We start from the raw sequence: 24,188 nt of genomic DNA, 5'->3' as shown, positions 1-24,188 counted from the left end.
GGGCACCTTTCTCGGATCAATTTTCAAGAAATATCAGGTGAAAAAGCAAATGGGTGAATACTTCTAGGTCTTTGGCTAAAATAAGATGTGAGTTATTATTATTTTAAATATATTTAGCAAATAATAAATTCCTCCTTGATATTTAGTGTTAATTTACTTAGCTAATTTACTGGATGAAGTAGCAGTCTTCTCTTTCACTTGCTCAATCAGAGTGGTTCTTACATGATTATATATTTAGCTATAATATTTCTTATTTTACCTTTACAGCAAAAGTTGGTGTTAAACGGTATAATGTCAATTCGGCGTCCCATGGTGTTATTAAATTTAAGTTTTTTCCGTCGAACTCTATCACAGCTTAATGTTTTCACTGCAAATTAGTGCAAAAAGCATCGTACCCCTAACTATTCCGCGAATTAGTTTGGATTTTAAGGAAAAATTAGTAGTTCAAAAACGAAGAGCGTATTTTTTTTGACTAAGTTACCGTTATCTGGAATAATCTGGAAAAGTTGGTAACTGTATATATTCTAGCAACAAAAAGGATACTTAACAAATACTGCTTTTTACTCACTACGTCGCCTGTTTTTGCATAACTCTATCCGTTGTGGTGTCTATGCACAGATATCTTATAAACATATGTATTTTAATTGGTGACCTGGCAATCAAATAAAATCTGGGGTATGTAATATTGTTTTAAGCTGTGCGTAGTTCTCGTACGTGCCGGCTTTGACGGTGACGAACAGCACCACTTAAGTACAAAATAGAATGTACGAAAGGTATTACTACAACATGTTTCAAAGGTTTTGCATCGTGAATAGCCACTTTTTCTAGGTGGGCCTTGTTATTATCCTCGGATTACCTGAGCTAAATACGAGAATGCTATTTGGTGACATTACCATTCTAATGAAATTCAGCTTTGTGAAATGACTACTTACACGTGAGTGCTTGGACAGGTAATCGGTTTTTTTGCGGAATCTGATGGCACGAATGCCTTGGTAGAAAAGCAGCCACCTTTAGTTTTTCGATTGCCACTAAAAGCACGCCTCTATCTAGTTACGACTGTACCGTGGAACATCATGTCCGTAGTGTGTCTCGGAGCAGTCTACTACAAAGGTGTCTCTAAGATGATATAACTAAAATAGCGCTAAGATGTAAAAAGACTAGAATCTGTTATGACTTGACCGGAGATAACTGTAGTAATAATAAGTAAAGTTGATTATTTCGAACCCTTTGTCTCCCGCTCTAATCTGATACACACAATGGCCTTACAAAAAGCCAAAATGTATTATCTATAAGATAAGAGTACAGTAAATCTAAATCAATTGTGGAAACTAGTCTAAACAAGGAGTTGAACCATACTATAAAGTTATTATCGATACAGCAATTTCGTTTTCACTTACCTGAGCACTTTGAGCGGCCATGAATAAGGGTATCTGAAGGGCCATCTCATGTTGTAACTCACAATCAAAATACAGCTCCACCTGTTCCAATAAAATGAATAGCAGAGAAATAATCTTTTTAATACAGTTAATCATATAGTAAAATTATTTCCAAATATGACTTCTTAAAGGTAACTCATATAATACGTGGTAAAACTAGTTCAGTTACCCTTTTGCTCTACATATACTTGAGCCTAGTTTTTACCTCGTGACTTTGATGGCACCAATGCACGTGCACGGGACTTCTAATACATTGACAAGCATATATATACACCTATTTAATAGCTCATTTCATGCGTATACGCATTCCATTTGGCTTTTAAAAGCGATTATTCGGTTCATTGTTTAGGTGTTTCCTTCCTGTATTGGCCTTGTTTACAATAAGGCCCTGATTATGAAAAGGTGCTCTAGCCACGAGTGGCCCGAGAAATTCCGGGAGGTCGTCAAAATATTTGTTTCGATAAGAAGGATTTTAATTGCATGTACGACTATTATTATTAAGCTCGAATCGTTACAGCTAGTCATTTCAGATAAGGTCTAAACTAAGGTTTTTACAATTTCTTTTAGTTCATTGTATGGGTATTAAATGTAAACGGTTGTCGTTATGATTTCATACACAAACTTTTATGCATGTTTAAGTTTCAACATCAGGGCACATGTTTTTAAAAACCGTTGAAAAATGAAAATAAGATAATACAATTTTGAATATAATTAATTGAAGTATATTATATTTCGAAGACAAACGTACCACTATGCCAGATTGACCTCAGGCAGAAAGGATTTCAAAGAACGATATTACGTACTCTGAAGCCACTACGGTGGAAGGTTTAGAAAAATCCTTCAAAACCTAAACAAAACTTCCACCCCAAAATTTCCACCACAAAGCCCTTTCCTCCCTTTTTTGTTTGCTTTGTAATACATCAGAATTATTTAAAAACAGGGGATATTCAACTAACTAGGCCTGCGCTTTTTTCCCATCCTTTCCTTATTTCCATCATCCCATTTATCATGTCTAGCACCGATCTTGGTAGAATCACCAATGTATATCTTTTCACTCGCGTGTACCACAGGTCTGGGCAGCGTAAAATGACCTAGCTCACATCGTTTTCTTTGCGGGAATCGGGAGTCCTTCCAACCTTATGAATGCGGCCCGTAAGGGCTTGAGTTTGATAATTCGTGATATCATTCTTGTTTACGTTCATCCATTGCTTTAGGTCCTGAGAAAAGTAGCGGTTCCAATCTTCTAAAGAGCCCATTACCATATTGCTCCATTTATCTTGCCATGCCTGTATTGTTAAATCGCTAGCTTTCTGTTTCTGTAGTGATGAGTTCGTCTTGTGCTTAATTCTTTCTTTGATTATTCTTAATCATGGAATGGTCTGGAAATAGCGTTCGTCGAGTTTGCAGAACTTTTTGCGTATTTTCGCCGCCCTCAGTGTGAGCAGTTTTTGCGACCGGCCCCATACCGTTTAATAATCGAGAATATAATAGCTAGGTTGATAGGCTAGCTATCGATATAACATACATTCTGTCACATTAGCTACTGAAAATGAATCTTGAAAAATACTCACTTGACCCACTCTATAGTCAATATTTAATATGTTGATAGCGGCCACTGGCTTAAAACTCTGTCGCTGATACTATTATCATACTCATTTGTCACATTCCGTTTTAATTGTCTGATATGGTAGTCTATTACCAACACGAAACTTAACTAAAAGTTTAAGTCTGTAACCTGTAAACTTTCTGTAGTATTATTCGATGCGTTTCTCAAGTAAATTCAAGTGCTCAGTATAAGCCTATTTTACATACAAATGCATAAAGAAGCAGAGGTACGATATGGACGTTATACAGCTTTATACAGGTTAGAGGAAGATTTTAGACTGATGTCCTTAGGGTCGACATCAGAAAAAACAGCTTTGTGCTGTGAATGCGACTTGCTAAATGAGGTTTTAAATCGGGTATTTAGGTCCTTAACAAGTTTTTTAACGATTTGTGTTTTTTCTCTCGATTTGCTAAGAAGTTCATACTACGGCTTTGTTTTTCCATGTTACAGATTCGATCAACTATGTTTAACCGCCTAACTGACTAAGGGAATTTTGTACGATAGCGTAATCCTCGACGTTGCCTTTGCTACGACAAATTTGATATCATTATCATGTACATAGTGCTGCGCTCGCTTCTTAATTTCATTCTTGACGAAGTCAATAAGCAGCATTCAGCATTATCTATGTACTTAAACGCTTACCTGCAAATAAGCAATAGTTTTTGCGGGCATGATAATTGCGCCCGTGACGATCAATCCATCATTTTGTTTGCCTATCAGTTATAAGCACAAGTGGTCTCTCGAAACAGGTCATAGATATACTTTATTTTGTATGCTAGGTGACATAATACTAAAAGAAAACAGCAAACGTAGAGATCAAAACATTTGGTTCAAATATTAGATTTTCACCAGGCGACCTTCAAGGCAGTTGTTTTACGACGATTCTACCTTGTATAGACGTTTTAAAGATACATTATTTTGTTTAAAGCGCAATTAGTTCTAAACTAAGTCCATTGATTTGAGGTTATATTTTATTTATGATTCTGAAAAAGAGCAGAATACTTTGTTGAAGTCGATAAAGGCAGTGCTAGAATAATCTTAAAAAAATGCTAACATTTGCTCTCAATTGCGCAGCACTTAGCCCTAAAGATCCTCTATACTTTAAGAAGCATGAGCTAGTATCAATCAAAAAGCTACTCGAAATCTTATTGGTTAGAAACCAGAAATGGTTATTAAAACTCAGAGCCATGGTTAGGCTTATATATAGACAATAAAGATATGCTGAACAAATCTGTAAAGCGTCTCTTTGCTATATGCGGGATCGAATTCGACAGAATAACATGCCTATTGCAAGCTAACGTTCGCCAATATAAAATTCGATGAAAAAACATATTGATCAGGTGTCCAATACATCAGGATAATGCTTTCTATTTCAGTATTTTTAGGACCTTGTTTACTAAATAACAATAGTGTTTTATAATCCGTTACTATAAAGCGTGTAAATGAGTGTACACACACATATACGTGCTAATCATCTGAAAAAAGCCCCAACGATTTTCCGAAATTTTGTGTTTATATTTGGCTTGAGAACGATGTCTGAAAAATAAGTGTTGCAATAGGAAAATATAAAAAGCTCCCAGAAACCGTCTTAACTTAGTTTAGAAAGTGTTTCAACAAAATTTCGTGTTGGTTTATACCGGTAGTGCTGTAAAATTTAGGTTTTTGGGAAACCTAGGTCTTTTTTTAATTTAAACCTTAAGTTTTAGAAAATCTCTATACCGGTTTAATATACCCGGGGAACCAATTTTAGTGACATTCACACAATAGACGAGGATTAAACTGAACCATTGCAAAATTCCCTTTCAAATCGTGTTTGTCAAGTCATAAGGGTTCATTCAAAATATTCAAATTAAAAATTTTGCGCCGGCTAGTGAGCTTTGATAATGTCCTAGTATAACCAAATTTCCAGTTTTCTTTTTATGGCCTTAAGGAAGATAGAAGGTAGTTTCGGCATTTTCAAACTTCACTATCTGTAGGTTCGTGTTTATGTTTAGGCTGAGACTTGGTGCACTGCTTCTTTGGAATAGGAATCTTCTTTGTTTGTTGTACCATCACATCTTGGCGTGTCACCGCCTGTTCTCCACGCTGACAAAATACAGGACTCAAAGTCTGCATATATTGCATTTTTCATTAGCCCTTCACTAAAAAAATGCAGCTAAGAAGATTGGCACCGGGATAAAATTGAAGGATGTGTAATGATAATATTCAACAGAAAAATAAGAGTTAAGCCCCGAAGACTTTCCATACGAGCATTTCAAAGAAGTTCATAGTACTCTAAGGGACTGTTCTATTATGAAGCTCTTAAACCCGGTTAAAAGAAGAATGTTATATGAAGAACTCGACTTGAATTATTTTCCTAAACTAAGAAATAGGCTAAAAGGACTATAGACAGGATAGCTTTGATGCTATCGATACATTTAGCGTTAATTAACTGCGTTTGGCTTCTACGGGCTGGTCTGAAAACAACTGTAGGTAAATTCGTGTGGATGTGCGAAATACGAACAAGAGAATCTGGGAAACAGGTGAGTTTGAATTCTGGTAGAGTGCATTGTTCATGTAACTAAACATACATATTTATTTTCAGACATAATTTTGGAAAAAACAGGTATATATACAGAAGTAATTAAAAATATAACACTGAAAGATACTACGAAAGCGACCGGATAATAAACCGTTGCTTGCTTGCGCTAACTTCTCCGTTATATATATGTATATTGATGAAAACAGTTTAAAAGTATTTAAAATATTCTCCAAATCCTAGAATGGTTACATCTCAATCTACGTAAATCTAACATGCAGAGAGTATAATGGCGGAAATTGCGATGTTGCTAAAGTGGACAGTAAAATAATAAAAATTTCTCTTTTTATAGCAATGTGTAAACGATAAAAGGGACGACAAAAAGGACCAACGGGGTGCTGACAAAGGTGAGGTACAGGAACAAGGTGGTGTTGATTAGAAAGAATGATTCATGAGAACCAAATGTGACAAGCAAAACACCTAAATTGATGCTATGGTACTATGTAGATCTATAACAAGACGAGGAGGTGAATAAATATATGAAAGCGAATGAAAAGATATGATACATTTTTGACATTGTGTGCGTTTGCCGTAGTCTGTTGTCCAGTTGTACAAAGCAGGGCGATGCAGTTTTCTAGGAAGTTCGGTAAAGAAGGAGAACTTTGGTGGCTATGCATTGTTTAAAACGAAAATATAAGGAGAAGAATGAATCACACTGAAGCGAGTCTGATATGATTTGAGGCACGATTGTACGATGTACGGCTTGCTCTTATGCTGATATAAAAAAAATTTTGAAAAACGAAACTTTTTGATATTCGGGTTTAGACTACTGCTGGCAGGCAACTATGTACCGACAAACGTTTATCGTATGATCCAGAGATATGTGAAAAAATGTTATGTCCTGCCTACCTTCAAACTCAAATTACTGTCGTAAAAATTATGAAGAATGGTTGCAAATCGTGACGGAGTGGGCCTAATTGGTTTCGAATAGAGACAGTTATAAGTAAAGTTATGAATGATATTATCAAGGTACTGCAGAAAATGAGTTAGCGGTGGCTATCTTTAATACTCGAACATATAATAATTTACAAATGAAATTGAACCCGCAGTATAAAGGAACGTCGCCAGAGTTATTGAGGTGCAGGCAAAGTAAATATTTGTAATGGTAAATGACAAACTGGATAAATTTGTACCCCACTCGTCTAAAGGGGACGTTGTGGGGAATCCACAGATAGGAGCAGTTCATAATATCATGATCGTCTTGAAAGGAAAGTCATGATTAATACAGAAAGGACACCGTTCGCGCTTTTGTGGGCGCAGCTATGGTTGATAGACGGCCAGAACTTCAAACTCGCAACAGCATATTTTGCTTAAGTCCATTAGTGCTCAATTCCACGAATTCTGTCACTAGAGTTTAGGTCTCCATATATGACAAATTACTTTCTACACTGTGTTAGCTTAATTAGTAGTTACTTAATTTATACGAGTCGTAAATTATTTTTTATTTTAATTTAAGTAAAATATTCTCAATGGAAATACATGGCATTTAATTTGGATTTTCTCAATAGATTAATAAATAATTATGGCTTCTTACCATCTTGTTCCAGGTATTCGTATAATAGTATACAATAAACCAACTAAATACTTTTCTATATCCATTAGTAAGATTTTAAAGTATGCTTTACCATGCTTGACAATGAGCAGCAACTTCTTATCATAACAACAAACGCTGCGGGCTGTCTAAAAATATAGACATTTTTTTTATTTATATTATAATGTTGTATTTTACATTTTAATTTAATAAATAATTAATCTGAACAAGTTTCAGCCTCTCGCATAACATAGCAAGATAATAGGATGTGCATATATTTTACTAATACATGTCTAATAAAAATGTTACAAAGACAACATGTCTTGTGCACCCCCGTGGTCATCATACCTTATTGATGAGTTTATCACACGCTGCATCGATTGCGATGATGACTTCTTTGGGAAACGTGCGATGTGGTCCGGACACCTGGGTTCTTTTGCCTTTAAATAAAGCACCAATTTATTATTAAATATTTTATTATCTTAATTAAAAGAATAGAAAATATTGGACTAATTATTCTTCGTTTAAATCCATATTTTTTTCATCAGCTAGGCAGCAGTTGTTTAACTAGGTAATAAAATTTAAACGTAGCTCAAGTAGATACCTACGTAATTGAAGATAGAAAAATACTGGTAATAAAAACTTAAATTATTCTATACCAAAAACCCTTGATCGTGATATACTTATTTAGGGTATATATATATAGAATACAATTGCAGAGACATTCTACACAGCTCAGTTTAGTAATTTGATATGTATAACAGAGTATTCGTAGTACTCTTCACCGAAAATCCGCACCAACAAAAACTGAAGCTTGTAAGAATAAATGTTTTTAGTAGGTGCAGGGCTCACAGTATTATTTCTTTCTGGCCTCGATGAGGCATTTGAGCCGCTAGCCCCTTCAAACAAATGTATGTCCTGCCATTAACTACAGAAAGTGCAGTGATAGCGTGTTTGTTTAACTGATTTAGAGACACACGGTGTGGTTTAAGTTTTAAAGCAAGGCTAGACACACTTCGTAATGTACTTAGACGCAGTCGTTTCAAACATTGAGTAACGAAATGCATAAAAACAGCCGGACATATTTTTTACATTTAAAATCTAATCTAAAGTCTATTTCTATATAAGCTGATATAGAGTCCTAATGTGTTAACCTTATTCAACTATTTGTTAAAATTAATTCGTAAATGCGAACAAAATACTGTCAACAGGAACTGATCCGGGTCATGGTGAACTTTAATTGGAAGATAAAGGCCGGTGACCTTCAGTAACAAAAATCAGTTGCTCCACAGACCATAGCTATTATACACAGTGGGTATGGTACGCCTAAAATCTTTTTAGGCGGTTGTGGCAAAATTGCTAGGTTTGGATCTGTTGTTCCGCGCCTGAGATATTAGAGAAAACTCCGCGCTGAAAAAGTTGCTTGACAGTAGTCAAGGAGATGAGGACAGAGATCCGAATTCCCCCTTTTCTTTTCGATCGCAGTCATTAGGCCAGTCATACACTATTATTTGGTGTGATTTTGTGTCTTTTTTTTTATTCAAAGGCACCTCATCCTTCGTCTTTTGGGCTATATAGTCAACTGCATACTTCCGTAATCCGACCGCCTCCATTGCCGACCGACTGCTATTTCGTACATAATCTGGTTTTTGGAGTCCGATACTCTTTCATAATTCTTACGATTTTACTACCGGTTCATGGTTAATAGAAAAACCACAAAAACCCCTGAAATTCGCTTCAAAAGAATCTATGGTCACAACAGAGTCGTTGTTATCGAAATCGTAAAACAACATCGTTATTATGAATAACAGCAATTATATTGGCGGTACTATTTTACTACTTTTAGTATTAGCTTGAAGTATCTATGTCTCTCCATGGGCGAGAGAAAATGGAATCGCATACTTGAACTGTGCGTAATGGCTCGAATATTTATATGCATTGTAGTAGAGAGCCATTGCATAACACGTTTCACTAAGTGTTTTTCCCTTCCACAGCGGTTTAAAATGCTTTTGCAGCAGTATGGTCACATGGCTTACCAAACAGAAGGAAGCAGGTTTCACATAAAAAAACACATAGAGATATTTAATTAGAGTATTTGTGATTAAACTTGACGATGTGTGCAATTTCAAAAGGATATTTGTCAGTCATTGATATATATATATATATATATATATATATATATATATATATATATATATACATTAACTGTGAAGAAGAAAAGATTTATTAATGAACGGAACAAGGACGGAAAAATTATTTGATAACAAGAGCAGGGGACAGGTTAAGGCTATTGCGTAAGGCAATTTTCCAAAACGCTTCAGAAGTATCAATCGCGAATTTTGAATAAACTCTTTAGAATGAATCCTGCTCTAAGTTACTATGTTCAACATATTTGACAATTTCACAGACTTCTGGCTTGTTTACAAATAAAAGACCTATTATATATTTGACCCACCGCAACATACCAAACTATAAAAAATGACAGTTTCTAAACTTTAGTTTTTACACGCCTGCATATATACATTGAAACTGCATGTTAGCTCGTAAAGATAAACGAATCTTACATCTACGAAATTGAAGCAAATATATTGTCGGCTATTACAACAAACGCTGGATTAACCCATACTTCTATTTGTAATAAATATAAAGCACGGCTCAAAAATGTAAACGCTTATTAGGTGGGGTATGAGAAAATAACCTGCTAGAGGTTTTCTTACAAGCATTATCTGAGCAAAGTTTCACTAGTAAGGTAGAAAGTGATCCAAAAGGTAAATCAAATCAACAAACTCCAATACAAGACGCTATAAATATTGTGCTTCAATTTGAGATAGATTTTAAACATATTACACTTCAACGATCAAATCCGTTCCCACAAAACAAGAAAAATTGCATTGACTCATTAAAAAATTAAACATTAGCGCATTAAAACAGTCATAAACAACACAAATTTAGAAGAAAAATAAGAAATAAGATGAAAATGGAATTTTTGTAGCCGATGCAACAATACTGATCAACACAAAAATGTGTCTTTTTGTAGTTTTATTACTACAATGGGAAAGGTCACCAGTCGTATTGAGAGACGCAAAAAAGCAAAGTTCTATACTATTTAATAGACACGGTGACACTCATAAGATGAAATCCGGAAGTAGATTTTTTGGCGCTTTCAGAACAAACATGGTAGATATTTCTATAAATTCTTATTATTAAATTAGCGGAAATTTCAAAGCCACTGAATAAATTATTACAAACAAATCAAAGGTTTGTATGGCCATGCGAACTTGCATTGCCAGCATAGCAGTAAATGTAAAAAAAAACATTTAAAAATACAAGAGAAGCTATTGTGTCAGACATATAGTATCAGTGCCATTTGCTCGATGTTTTTTAAATATTACCACTAGCGATAGATGTATCTGTCATTCTACCTTAGCAATTTGCCGTAAAGACTTACTGCCCCACCTCGTTCTATTCGAGAAACCTGAGCAAGGTCGAACAGTAATATGGATAATAAGACAAAACAGATCGACACTCGCCACTATTAACAAACCTCCATATTTACTTTGGATGAAGCTATACCTTTACTTAAGTAAGAACTTCTGCAAAGATACATTTATGGAAACGCAAAGATAGCTCGAATAAGTATGAAAATGCGAATATACGAGCACGTTTACGACCTCTGTCGATTATAGAATCAAAAGTTTCTATACAAAATCAGTGTACTCCAATATCAGTTTTATGGACAGAAATCAGGCAAGCAACAACACATGAAAAAAAGAATTGGATTAATACCAACTGCTGAACAAGCGTCGCGAATAACGGCGCTACATGTTAATTCTGAAAGTATTCCATGGCATTTTTCTTATTGGTGCAGAAAACATATAGTGGTCGATAAGTAACGATGATACCATTCAAAAACCTCTCTCTCAATTTTCTACAACCGATGATAACCTTTTGTGAAAAGTCACCTGTTTTTTTATGTGACTCTACATGCACTATGCTAGTTTCTAAAGGACATAATACTTGGTGCTAAATGTATACGTCACCAGCAAATAACTTAAAGTTTTCTTAAGGGAAATTAGATATCGGAAGTAATCGTACAATATCAACTTCAAACATTTGTATAGTTTGACTATTCGAGAATACTACTACTCCACGATGATTCACAATTCACTAAGAAACGATTCAAGCAACTTCTCTTTCGGAAAGGATACATTACAGATCAATTGCCCCATATAATTCCGCGCGATGATGTTGCAGAAACACCTCCGAAAAATGTTCACTATATCAGACGTCGATCTCCATAAAACAGTGGTCGAACTCTTGATGTGCATGTATTGTCTAAGGACAAAAAGACCCTAAATCTCCTAGAAAAGTTTTCCTAGGAAGAAATACACAAACTAAGCTTTCTATCGTACATGAAAAATGTGAATCATATGACAGACACAGAAAGGAAACAAAACTTGGTATGAGCTAGAAGGTTGTGTTCAGATTATACAATAATCTTGGGAAAAATGGAACATTGAAACCAAACACAAAACATTGGAGCAATGAGGATTATTATCTTAAAATATAAGGTGTTTAAAAACCAAATTGTTCAAATTCAAAAAATCGAAAATAACATTCATTTTTCCGAGGAACAGAAAGAAGTCGCAACACATTCTTTGTCCTTTGTCCGGCACTTTTCCTTTCGTCCAATTCACACCAATTCACTACTGTAGCGAAGAACTAGATACCTATTGATAGAAGAGTCACGTCGTATCAGATTTACTAATTTTCGATATGGGTAAATCTGCACAAGCTACTTCCCAAGTATCTACAGGTTTTTTTTCCATAATGTAGGTCTTAAACGTCCAGGGGCATATAAAAATAGCAGAAGAGCGAGTGAAAATGATGACCGACATCTCGGTAGAAGAAGGCGGAAAAATGGGTGTCCAAGAGACAATCGGAAAGTCAGACAGGGTAGACGACAATGTTTGCAGTTAATGACTATCAATAAAGAAGAGGCTTTGCAAAAACTGATTCAATATCTGGGAAGATGAGGAGAGAAGGTAACCGTTGTCAAGGGTATTGCATCTTTCTTCAAAAATAAGTGGCTAGGAAAGGTATTTCTCTGAGTGCTAATTATTGGGAAATTAATGCAGAATGTAGTTCTGGTCACGTTCGTATGTGATACGCACGACAAGTTTCTACTTCCGGATAAAAGTAGGAGGCGTGGCTCGACTAAAACCCACGCAGACCTTATAGCACGAAATGTGGCAACTATCGTAGGCGTTTCTAGGCTTGCTTTGTCACTAACATCTTAGGACTGGAAGCTGCAATTGTATCATTTATGCTCTTTACGAGAGGTCGACCTACTCTAACGCGTGGGAATGATCCACAAGGATAATCCCAGTTACCCAGTTGCTTGCTGAGTTAGATCAAAGTGAAGACAGAAGCATGGCAGAGAGTCTTGTTCACCAGTGAGCTGTAATATCCACGAGAGAATGCAGAAGCAGTGATTATACCATGGAGGAAAAAAGACGAAAGCTAAAGGCCTGTATGGGTCACAGTCTTAGAAAATAAATCCTATATAGGAGAGCTGCTAAACCTTAAGCAAATTGTCGGCTTGAATTGCTTGATACCGGATACTTCCCAGGCCACCTGCTGAAAGTAAAAGAAGTTGAGACCAGGCTGGTTAGCTAGGTGATTATTTGAGAGTTCGGCGTTAAAGCTAACTAAAACCTCAAGCCGGGTGCACTGGCTTCGGTTGTATTGCGCTATCAGTGCCGATGAAATTCGCAGCGGGCTGTTACCATTCTTAAAGCATAAGATTAAACAAGTAGAAATAGAAGCGCTTAGGTTAGCAAGAACGGCACACTAAATCATGGTGCCTCGAAGGTTCAGAGCTCTAGCGGCTAAAATCCTGACGCAAAAGACCATCAGGGTGGCACGGGGTACTCGCTGAATAAGCAAAGTAGCGCACCGTAGGGCTGCTTAACAGAGGGTTATTGGACCAGCGACTGTTTTGAAGACGAATCTAATGTTAAACAGTAATACGCATGCTCGACAGTAAAGTATGAAGTACGAAACCTTATTGCAGAAATGAAGTGCTTTCACGCAAATGTGAGGACCACATTGTTAATACAATAGCTCTCCCCAATATATTGTAAAGGTCTTGTAGCCAAAAAAAATTGTATGTTTATTGGATTATTGGAAGTTATAGTTAAAGCGTTTCAGGTTAATCTCCATATATGCACTCGATTTCTTTGAAACCAATATGCTACAAAAAAACAAAATTTGCTCCTCAAGCCAAATAGGACTAGGGTAATATAAGCGGGATGGCTGGTCGAAATGTAACAACAAAGACTCGACTATTGGTTACAAGCGTAAAGACGTAGTCAAAGAAGCTGAAGGAGGTAACAGCTTCGTTACATGATTGTGTAACTGCTAGATAACCTAAACTCTGAAAAGTTCCAATAGTCTCTTGACGACATAGAAAAGAGCCTGAATAGAAGCGACAATATGATCGACTCTGAAGATCTCGATGCGGTTGCTATCAGCTACGCTCTTTCTTGATTGGTAAGCTAGAAGATGCCTCCAGTTAATCAATGACAGGCGTAAGTTCTCTAGCTTCAGTGGCAACACTAGACTTACATAGATGTATATGGGCCAATCAATAAAAGGAATCTCGATTATCGCATGTTGCGAATGAGCAAAAAGGTCTCAGCGATCACCGGAATTTAACTTGTGAAGTGAGAGGGACAGCCACTCGAAATAAATCGAAACTTCTATCAAACAAGAAACCAAGATAAGGAAATTAAACATGGAGATGATGAATAACGCGATCTGCAAGCGGTCCGATACGCTCCAAAACGCTCCTGAACATGGAAACGTTATGGGTATATTGGCGGACATTTGTCGGGCCACGGAGCTTGAGCAAGTTACATGATCGACAAACGAAAATGCAGGTACTGATGAGAAAGGAAATTGTGTAAGGAAAAAAAAGAAAAAAATGCCGGAGACTACGAGCTATTTAGCTATCCTTCTAGACGTATGCAACGTCTCCGATTCTATGGAGTTAAGACATGATCGACTGAGACACGATTTTAAAAACCCTAAAGATAAAAGACGTATTCCCGTATCTTCCACGCGTTATCACTAGCTAAGTGATCGAAAAATCCGAGTAGAACATGCAAAGCTCTAAGTAATGTGGCAGAGTAGATGAGCGGACACCAAAGGAAAAGGTAAAGGCTTTTCTACTAATTAACAGAAAAAAGTGCAAGATTCATGACATTATTATAAAAGGCTATTTAGCTTAACCAGAGAAGGTGATTCCGCACATCGGAACGAAACTTGACCAAAGCTCAACTGGAAGCCTACACATAGTGCAAACGCTCAAGAAGGCTAGTTCGGCTGCACAGATTGATGTCGAGCGCCAGAGGCCTCTTGAGAAAAGGAGAAAGTCACCTGCACCAGTGGCGTATTCTAGAGTTTTTTATGCAGCTCCTTTATAAGCAAAAGCTGTACAATCAAAAAGAGGTGAAACTGACCTAGCGTAGTGGGTTTTCGTACTCCGGATAAGCAGAACGTTTCGAACCATTTCGACCTTTGCTACCATGATCGTGAAGACGATTGAAAGGTACAATGAGAAAGGTCGTATAATCAGGCGCTCATTCAAGATTATCCTAGAAGAACACTCTCTAAAATGCAAAGCGAGTAAGCTCAACTAACATTGCTGCTTGGACTAAGCAGGTAACACCAGAAATTTTCGGAGGAGTTACCTTTATCGGCCAAAAGTGTCTTCGAGCGTATCCTCATAGAATAGGAACGACGGAATCAAATTGTACATGTGTAATACTGGTTTGTGCAGCAATGTAGCTAAGACACTGGAGCACTGCATACTGCTCGAGAAAGAAAGGACAGAAGTTAAAAAAACTGGGACAGTTATTTAGGACCGGTACCATGATGAACTAGATGCTTCAGTAAATAGGATTTATGTAAGTCTCGAGGCATAACTAAAGACAAAGAGAAGCGTAAATCGAGTAGCTATTGAAATTCGAAAACGTTGGTATGAGTCTCACACTGCCACGAAAAATACCTAAAAGGTAGCCTTAATATCCATATTTGATTTTTATACATTGAACCTAAAAGTCTCAGTTATGCCTTGAAGAGCAGTTGCGAGTTCCAGTAATCCACTATATGTTTTAAACGGAAATATGTGCATAAATTTCTTTCTTCTTTATACTTGTAAGGTTGTAGCTGAGTCAATTCATTTGAACGATTTTGTGATGAAGTGTGATTTATAATCGCTGGCATTATGATAACTTTCTAATTATTCTTGGATCACTCCATATTGCTGACAACACTTCCATGTGGTACAAATTCCTTGGGCTCCGAGCGCCATATATTTGTGATTAAGCGTCCCTGTTGCCATTCTGAGACTGGTAGTGCGGTTATCGGAGTTGCACAGTTGAATATTTGATTAATTGTAGGAGGATAACTAATGCTCCTGAAAATCAGCTATCATCTTTGTATGCGTTTTTTGTAACAATAATTATGTAAAACTTCGCATCACAAATTTTAAAAAAAGGCCTTTATCGTATCCCATTCGAATTCATATTCAAATGGAATTATATGAAAACAGTTATATAAAAAAAATTCAGAAAATGAATATTGCTTGGTGTCGAAGTTTTTCTTCCTCGTGATAACGCAGTCGTAATAGGTTTGCCCACTAAACTTACAGATACAGAGTTGCTTAGGTCTGAGACAGAACGTAGACGTTCTTTGCTTTGTGTTGAAAATTAGCTTTCTGAAGCAATATTTAATGGTGGCGCCGAATGTAAAATTAGAAACATATAGTCACTGTCGAAATCTTGATCAATACAATTCAGATCTCAAACTGGCGTAACGACATCTAATACTACAGCGTGAATTGCTATAGCCAACGCAACTTAATAAAAATTTAGAGAAATTCAAATTAGTTTATCTTGCCGTTCACCTTGAAATCGGAAGCTTGAGATTCCCTTTTGAAATACAGGCCATAATGCGATTAGGAGTGATAAGAAATCTAAATGTAAATCTATGCATACAAAGTTAGGATTAATTACAGCCTAGAGAAGAATGAGACCAATGTTGTGCAAAGTAAGATTTTGTAAATAAATAGATAAATTAACGGTTGCAGGGATCCAATATGCATACATGTGTTTTCTATTGCTGATGGAAACTTAACAACCTTTTGATCACTCCGTAGATATTGCAGCTACGTTACCAAAAAATACTCACCCTGAGGCCCATTGGTTTCCAACCGAATATTTATCTTGTCCTGCACAGAGAGTGTCACTTTATGTTTAGAAGGTAGCATGAATACCTCTAAAAGTATCTGCTCAGTAAGCGCATGACGGAGCGCGGTATTTCGCAGTACAAGCATCGCCGATTGGTTCGACCTGGTCATTTCCCAAAATGCGGTTTCATTAGCCAATAATATATACAAAGCAGTTATAAAAGTGACGATGTAATAAAGCTAATTTGTATCAAGATTGAGGCACAAAGTAAAAGCTGGTGAAAATGCATTACATTTTAAAGTAAAGAGCATAACAAACAGCTTATTTAACTAGTTAGTAAGTAATTCCCACCGTATAATCGAATGAAGATAGACAGCTTTATCATGGTCCAATTGGAGGTACATTTTCGAAGCTTTCTGTTGTGCAAATACCGCCAGCACACTGAGTACTGTATAAAGTAACCACCACATCCTTGTGTAAGTTCTTCACCCACTTTTTTTCACAGCTTTTTTTTCAGTTTTTTAACGTCTGTGAGTTTCAACTGCGTAGGCAGACACAAGGATAACGAGAAGTTTAGAGTCACAATTCAATAATCTCATTTATAGTAACCACAAGAGCAACGAATTATAGTCACCTTTTTCACAGAAGACTAATAATTGCGCACCGGCACATGTAACACTTTGTTCTTCTAATGTGTTAATGCGAGACGTTAAGAAGACTAAAGGTGCCTTGTCTGTAATTAGGATCTTGGTGTGTCTGTCAACGAAGTAAGCATAGCTTTAGTGCAAGTGTTCTTGGTTAGCGGAATATGGTGGAAGCAGCCGTTGTGTGGGCGTAGCATAGGAAGAACTAACACCAGAATGGAAAGGAGGCGGCACTAATCGTCTCGTCAGTTGTTGAAAAACTAGGAGAGGCTTTCTTGGCAAAGTGCGATGTATGGGCGTCACTAACCAACAAGACGGCGTGGGTTGTCGTATGGACGGGCTGACCAACATTTTTAGCCATTTGATTATTTTTCAAGACGTTGTGTTTTATTTCAGAGACAAAGAGAAGTATTATATGTATTGAAAACAGGAACGTCGAACGAGAATGGTGTGGGCGCCAGCCCTAAATGCGGTTCTTGTTACGTGAAAAATTAAACATGTGATCTCGCTTCACCTGATGATCGATACATGATGTGAATTACACAATTGTCAATGACCGTCAATAACAGCAAGATTTTAAAAATCTATACCCAACAGTATGTGCAACTAAATGAAAACCACTTATGTTTTAAATGATCGAATTTCGAAATTTATTCGAACGGTACTTCTCATGCAATGGCCAATTGACTCAAGTGAGGTATCGGTTTTAAGACGCTTTAACCCCCGCAAGAAAATGAGCATATAATATCTATATGGCAATTGCAACACTAAATTCTGCTAGCCAATAATAATAGGGGCATTTTCTTCATGTAAAAACGTATCATTGGCAAATGCAAAGGATTCGTATATTGTATCGCTTTCTGATCCGTGTGTTTACCTTGTACAAATAAGCTCTTATTTTGCTCATTTCGAAATTCGGAATATATACGATTTATCTACTATGCTACAATTATTAAGTGTATGTATGTCTGTCTATCCGTTTTAAATGGCCTCTGAGCAGTAATCGCATTGAGCAAATTTTTATGTTGGTTAGTATGATTTCATTCTGCGCCGGGCTGCATGCAAAATCTGGTCAGTCGGATAAACGCTTATTCATTTAACTTTTTTTGCATGAGATTTTTTAAACTTCGTTTTAAAACGTTGTTTAATCATTTAAGAAACTCTACAAATTGAGCACAGCATTCGGTTTTGAGATAGATTTCCTTTTGTTACTTGCCAATAGGATAAGATTTTCAGCGTAGAAATCTCATACTGGCACTCCCTACTGGCCGAATGTTCATTTAAAAAAAATCTGTTTGTCTTATTAATTATCTTATTAATTTAAGTATTTCTTCATATTGTAGGATATATGCAGTGCACTTGTAGATTAATTACAACGGCAGGATCCGGCAACTGCAAGAAGTCTAGTAAAGATTTTCCAATGAAAATGGAATCGTTCTAACGGCGCAACCAACCACTGCAGCGGACTGACAGGGTGACATGTTCAAGTTATTGGAGTTACTAAACTATACAAAATCTACGCTACACTGATTGTGATGTCAGCGGGTCAGACTAATGAAATCAATAAACAGCAAAGTGGGAGTGCGGCAAAGCTCGCGAGTTTTTTAATTTGAATGCGGTCTGCTTCAGTTATTTGTACAACGTGAACTTGCTTATCATGTAAAATGAAAGTGTTCTACAAATATGTTAAAACTATTTGATGTCAATTGGGGCGTAGCCTTGTAGTTAAATTTAATAATGCTCGATAATTTGATATTAGCTCGAAAATGTTATTATTGGAACAACCCTAATGCCGCATATCTTCAGTGCTACGCTCACGGTCCGTCTTTTGACTAAAAGATGAATAGTTACTACAATTTTTTACAATAATACAAATTAGCAACTCTCTGACATGCCCTATGAATTTCTGTTCTGAATATTCTAGCAAGAATATTTTGCTCTTTTCTCGAATGGTAAGCAATGCCTATCGTTGGTTAGCTTCACCTTCAAAGGATACCAAACGAAAAGTATATGCTGCTGTAATTTTCATGTTAGGTACATAAACCCAATCAAAGGCTTGGAACTTCACAATTCTGAAAGACAGAGGCATGCTTAATATTAAACTAGATTTTAAAAGAAACTAGAGCAGAGTTAGAGCGTGTCCTGGCTCAATTTCAGGACAGACTTCCCACATACAGGCAAATTGCTTGAATTCGAAGGTAACTCTAGTCAAGTTTTAGGACAGAGTCTCTACGTACAAAGAAGTAGAACTCAACGCACCTTATAGGTATGTTTTAGGACCGAGTTCTTACGTACAGGAAATTTGTCTTAACTAACTTTTAAAGACGTATATCTTAATTTGGAGGTAGGATGAAAGTCCCAAGTACAAGGAGGTTGTTAGAATTCAAAAATCTAACTATCGGCCAAGAAAAATGTGAAAACTTAAAGACCTACCTCCAACCTAAGCCTTACTACAGAGCTCCCGCTTACAAAAAAAAATTTGCTGAACCTCAAAGAGAGTTCTCTTGGCCAATGATTCCTACGTACAGGTAAATTGTTTTAACTTTGACCTAACTTCTACCCTAGAGATAGGGTAGAGTTTCTACGTACAGGGAAGTTGCTGAAATTTAAAGAGTTTAATTCTTGTCCAAGCTTTGGACAGTCTTTACGTACAGGGCAATCGTTAGAATTCAAGGAGTGTAATTTTTAGCCAAAATACAGGATGGAGTTTGCACATACAAGGAAGTTGTTTGGACTCAACCACTGAACTTTTGAAGAAGAAGTGATGCAGAGTTTAAGGCTCTCCTCTATTTATATGTATAGGAAAATTGTTAGAACTCAAAAAACTCAAATATGGCGCAAGATGTAAGACAGTGATCCCACGTATGAGGAATTTGTTAGAACTCAAGAAGGGCGATTCTTGTCTAAGTTTCAAGACGCAGTTTTCGCGTACAAGTAAACCGTTTTAATTTAAGGAGTAACCCTAAGTTAAAAGATATAACAGATTTTTACATACAGGGCAGTCGTTAGAACTCAAAGAATGTAGTCAAACATTCACACAATCAAAATTTAGGACAATTTAGTCAATTTTAGGACAGGACTTTTGCGTAGAAGACAATTGTGTTAACCTAAAAATAATCCCTGGCCAAGAGGTAGGAATAGTGCTTCTACGCACAGGAAAATCGTTAGAAATTTTAGAAAGACTTACTGCCATAAGGTAGAATAAAGTTTTCACCTAAAAGGGAGTTCTTCTAACTTAGGGGCCTGACTGTTGCGCGAGTGATAGGGCAGAATTCGCACATACGAAGAAATTGTTCAACTCAAAGGCCTAACTCTTGGGCAATAAATAGAACAGAGCTCCCACGTATAATGAAGTTATAAGATCTCAAAGAACTAGACCGCGAACAAAAGATAGGATAGAAATCTTACGCACAAAAAAGTTTCTAGAACTCAGAGGCGTAACTCGTAACCAAGAAATAAAAGTTAGAACTCAAAGACCTAACACGACTTGAAAATAGAATAGACTTCCTAAGTACAGAACAGTTGTTTTAACTTCTGGTTAGAAGATATAACAGAGTTCCTATGTAGAAGAAAGCCATTAGAACTCATTAACTTGACTCCTTGCCAAGAAGTGCGACAGAATTTTCACGTACAGGGTTGTCAGAAGCCAATGAGTACAAGCTTTAGCTCAGCTCTAGGACAGAAGCCCTATGTACAACTAACTTATCCAGACTTACTCAAAAAAACTCCTAGCCAAAAGGAAGGACAGAATTTTCATTCACGGGAAAGCTGTTAGAACTCAAGAATCTTGGTCCCGACTAGGGGTAGGACAGAGTTCCCACATAGAGAGAAGTTGTTTCTATTAAAAAATGTAGTCTTTTTATTTTTTTAGGGCAAAGTTTACTAGTTGTTAGAGGAGATGAGTACTAGCCAAGAGGCTGGATAGAGTTTCCTGGAGAGGAAAATTCTTTTAACTTAAAGACTTAATTGCTGGTTGAGCGCTAGAATAGAATTCCCACTTATAAAAAAAGTCATCAAGCCTAACTCCTAGCCAAGAAGCAAAACATATTTACTACATACAGGAAAGTGTTTTTAAGTCGGAAATCTAACGTCTTGCCAAAAAGTAGGACAGATCTTCCACGTACAGAAAATTAATTCCGACTCAAAGACCTAACGCCTGGCCAAAAAATAGGAAGCCGTTAAAATTCTAAAAGTGTGTTCCGTAGCCAAGCTTTAAATGGAATCTCCATCTACAAGGAAGTTATCCCAACTCAAAGACAACTCCTGGGTAAGATGCAGTTTCTACGTGCAAGGAAACTATTGAAACTCAAAAACCTAGCTTCTGCTTAAGAGGTACAGCAGAGTTCCTACGTACAGGGAGGTTGTTAGAATTTAAATCTAACTCCTGATCAAGTTTGAGGGCAGAGTTCCCACGTACGCGGAAGCTATTATAACCCCGAGAGATAACTCTTGGTTAGATGGTAAAGTCGAGCTCGCACGTACAGGAAATTTGTTTCAACTCAAAGACCTAACTTTCGGCCAAAAGATAGCACCGAGTTTATACCTATGAACGTTGAAACACTTAAAGATCATGATCCATGACCAAGTGTCAGGAGAGGGTTTACCTATACAATTAAGTTGTTCTAGCCCGTTCTGTCATGAAATTTGACCAAAAGATACTTGTTTGAGTTTTACAACTCTTTTGTATGTGAAAATTCCGTCCTGAAACTTGAGCTTGTTTAGGTTTTTCTTGTAAAACTATAATCCCAGAACTTGGGCAAGGGAGATTCGTTTGAGCTTTATTAACTTCTTTATATCAGAATTCTGTGTTCACATTCTACCAGAGTGTACCTGATTGAGTTTTAAACATTTTTTGTATGTTGGAATTCCGTCCTAAAATTTGGTTAGAAGGGACTTATTAAGTTAATTAACTTTTTTTGTGCTTTGGAGTCTTGTTTTAACTTATTGCCTTTGTTTGACTTTCAACAATCCCTGTGTATGCCAGAAGTTAGTCCTGAGACTTGGCGAGAAAAGACTTATTTAAACTTTAACAACTTGTTTGAATATAGAAATTCTGTGCTGAGACTTCGCCAGAGAGAATTTGTTTGAGTTGCACCGTCTTCTGTAATGTAATATAAGTAGGAATTCTGTCCAGAAATTTGGCCAGAAGGGACTTACTCGAGTTTTAATAACTTCTTTGTATGCCAGATTGCTATCCTGAAACTTGAATTTGTTTGGGTTTTAACAATTTATTTTTATGTCGTAATGTTGTGCTGAACTTGGCCAGGATGCACTTGTCTTAATTTTATGTCGGTATTCTGTGCTAAAACTTGACTAGAGCGGGCTTATTCGTGTTTTAACAGCTTCCTTATATACTGAAATTGTGTACTAAAACTTGGACTTAACGAACTCTATGACGTACTTTGTATCCTGTCCTGGCATTTAAACTTGTTTGAGTTTTACCTTCCTTGTATGCTTAAATTCTGGCCTGAAACTTGGCCAGAGTTTTTTTTTGTATGTCAGAATCCTGTACTGAAACATGGCCTAATAAGGTTTGTTTGAGCCTTAACAACTCAGTTTGTTTGTAGGAATTCCGTTCTGAGATTTGGCCAGAAAAGACATGTTTGACTTCTTTATATGTCGACATTCTACCCTAAAACCTGGACATCCTTAGGTGTGACGACTTCTCTACATATCGGAATTCTGTTCTGACACTTGGCTAGAGAGAACTTGTTTGAATTTCAACAACTTCTTCGTATGCCGGAATGCTGTCTTGAAATTTCACCAGAACGGATTTACTCGAGTTTTAACAACTTTTTTGTGTGCCGAAATCCTGACATTTAGCTAGAGAAGACTTAAGTGAGTTTTAACAGCTTATTTGTATATCGGAGTTCTGTACTGAAACTTAAGCTGGCTTAAATTTTAACAACTTGTTCATGTGTCGGAGTTTTGTCCTAAAATTTGGCCAGAAAAGGCTTGTTTGGGTTTTAACAACTTCTTTGTATGTGGAAATTCTATCTAGAAACTTGGCAAAAGAAAACTTAAATTTTAACAGCTTTTTTTGTACGTGGGAATTTTGTCGTAAGACTTGTTTGACTTTCCACAACTCTTTTTGCATGTCGGAACTCTATCCTTAGCTTGTTTATGTGTCATTATATTGTTTTGCAACTTGGCCATAGAGGACTTCTTTGAGTTTTAACAACTTGTTTGTACGGCGTATTATTGACCTAAGGCCCGGACAGAGGTAACTTATTTGAGCCTAACACTAAATTTAACGCTGAGTTTAACCATATGTTTAACTCTAAGCCTAATGCTGAACCTTGAGCTTAATTCTAAACCTCACCGTAGACGCACAACTGAGTTTTCCCATAAACTGAACAATATGTCTAACGTGAACCTAAGCCTGCGTTTAACAGTAAAACTAAGCCTAACTCTATACTCAATCCTGCACAAACTCTAAGAGTACTCCTAAATCTAACCCAAGCATAAAACCTAACCCTAAATCTCTCTTTAAGCCTAACGCTAACTTTAACTTTAAACATCATTATAGAGGCACAGCTAAGCCTTTTATTAAATCTAACAATAAGCTTTAAATTATAAAGTGTTAGAAAAGCCTAACACTAAGCCTAGTCTTCACTCTAAACCTAACTTAGGCCTATTAAAGCCTACGCTAAAATTGACCCTAAATCTGGCGCTAGACCTAATTTCAACTTTAGTGCTAAGCGTAACGCTAAGCTTAACTTTACCGCTAAATCTAATTATTAGTTTAACGCTACGCTTAATCTTCCCAAGAAGAAGTCCAATGCTAAATTTAATGTTAAAGCTGACTTTAAGTTTAATTTTAAGCAACATTGTAAGTACACAGCTAAGGTTAACTTATAGTCTCTTACTAGGGCTAACTGCAACTTTACGGCTAAATCTTACGCTAAACCTATTACCAAACCTGATGCTAAGCTCAACTCTAAGTCTAAAGCTCCCTCTTCGTTTGGGGCCTCTCTAAGTCTAAAGAGTTAAGTTTTAACCACTTTTTTGTATTTGGGACTTCTGTCCTGAAACTTAGCCAGAGAACACTTGCCTAAGTTTTAACAACTTTTTTGTACGACGAAACTCTGATCTGAGACTTGGCCAATGGGGGACTTCTTTGAGTTTTAACAACC

General features: G+C 36.6%; 1 protein-coding gene across 4 annotated transcripts in view; it reads right to left on the bottom strand.

The window, feature by feature from the left end:
• The window catches only part of Tsp (Thrombospondin), a 128,603-nt gene extending 111,379 nt beyond the window's left edge, over nucleotides 1-17,224 (bottom strand). For 3 of the 4 annotated variants that reach the window (XR_002679455.2, XR_015310461.1, XM_022830932.1), the window contains exons 1-4: nucleotides 16,760-17,224; nucleotides 16,410-16,570; nucleotides 7,500-7,591; nucleotides 1,398-1,478 (exon numbers count right to left, since the gene is read on the bottom strand). Coding sequence is in view for 2 of the 4 variants with exons in the window: in XM_022830932.1 (XP_022686667.1) it covers nucleotides 1,398-1,478; nucleotides 7,500-7,591; nucleotides 16,410-16,570; nucleotides 16,760-16,878 (453 nt within the window). In the remaining 2 variants the exon portion in view is untranslated. Of the gene's footprint in view, nucleotides 1-1,397; nucleotides 1,479-2,184; nucleotides 2,531-7,499; nucleotides 7,592-16,409; nucleotides 16,571-16,759 lie in introns of those variants that run through there. The other variant, XM_086967765.1, reaches the window with a different exon arrangement.
• Nucleotides 17,225-24,188: the final 6,964 nt, after the last annotated feature.

The sequence above is a fragment of the Varroa jacobsoni genome, unplaced genomic scaffold (assembly GCF_002532875.2).
Source record: "Varroa jacobsoni isolate VJ856 unplaced genomic scaffold, vjacob_1.0 scaffold_301, whole genome shotgun sequence".
NCBI classification, from domain to species: domain Eukaryota; kingdom Metazoa; phylum Arthropoda; class Arachnida; order Mesostigmata; family Varroidae; genus Varroa; species Varroa jacobsoni.
Note: the sequence above shows the minus strand (reverse complement) of the source record. Positions and strands in the feature narration are given on the sequence as shown.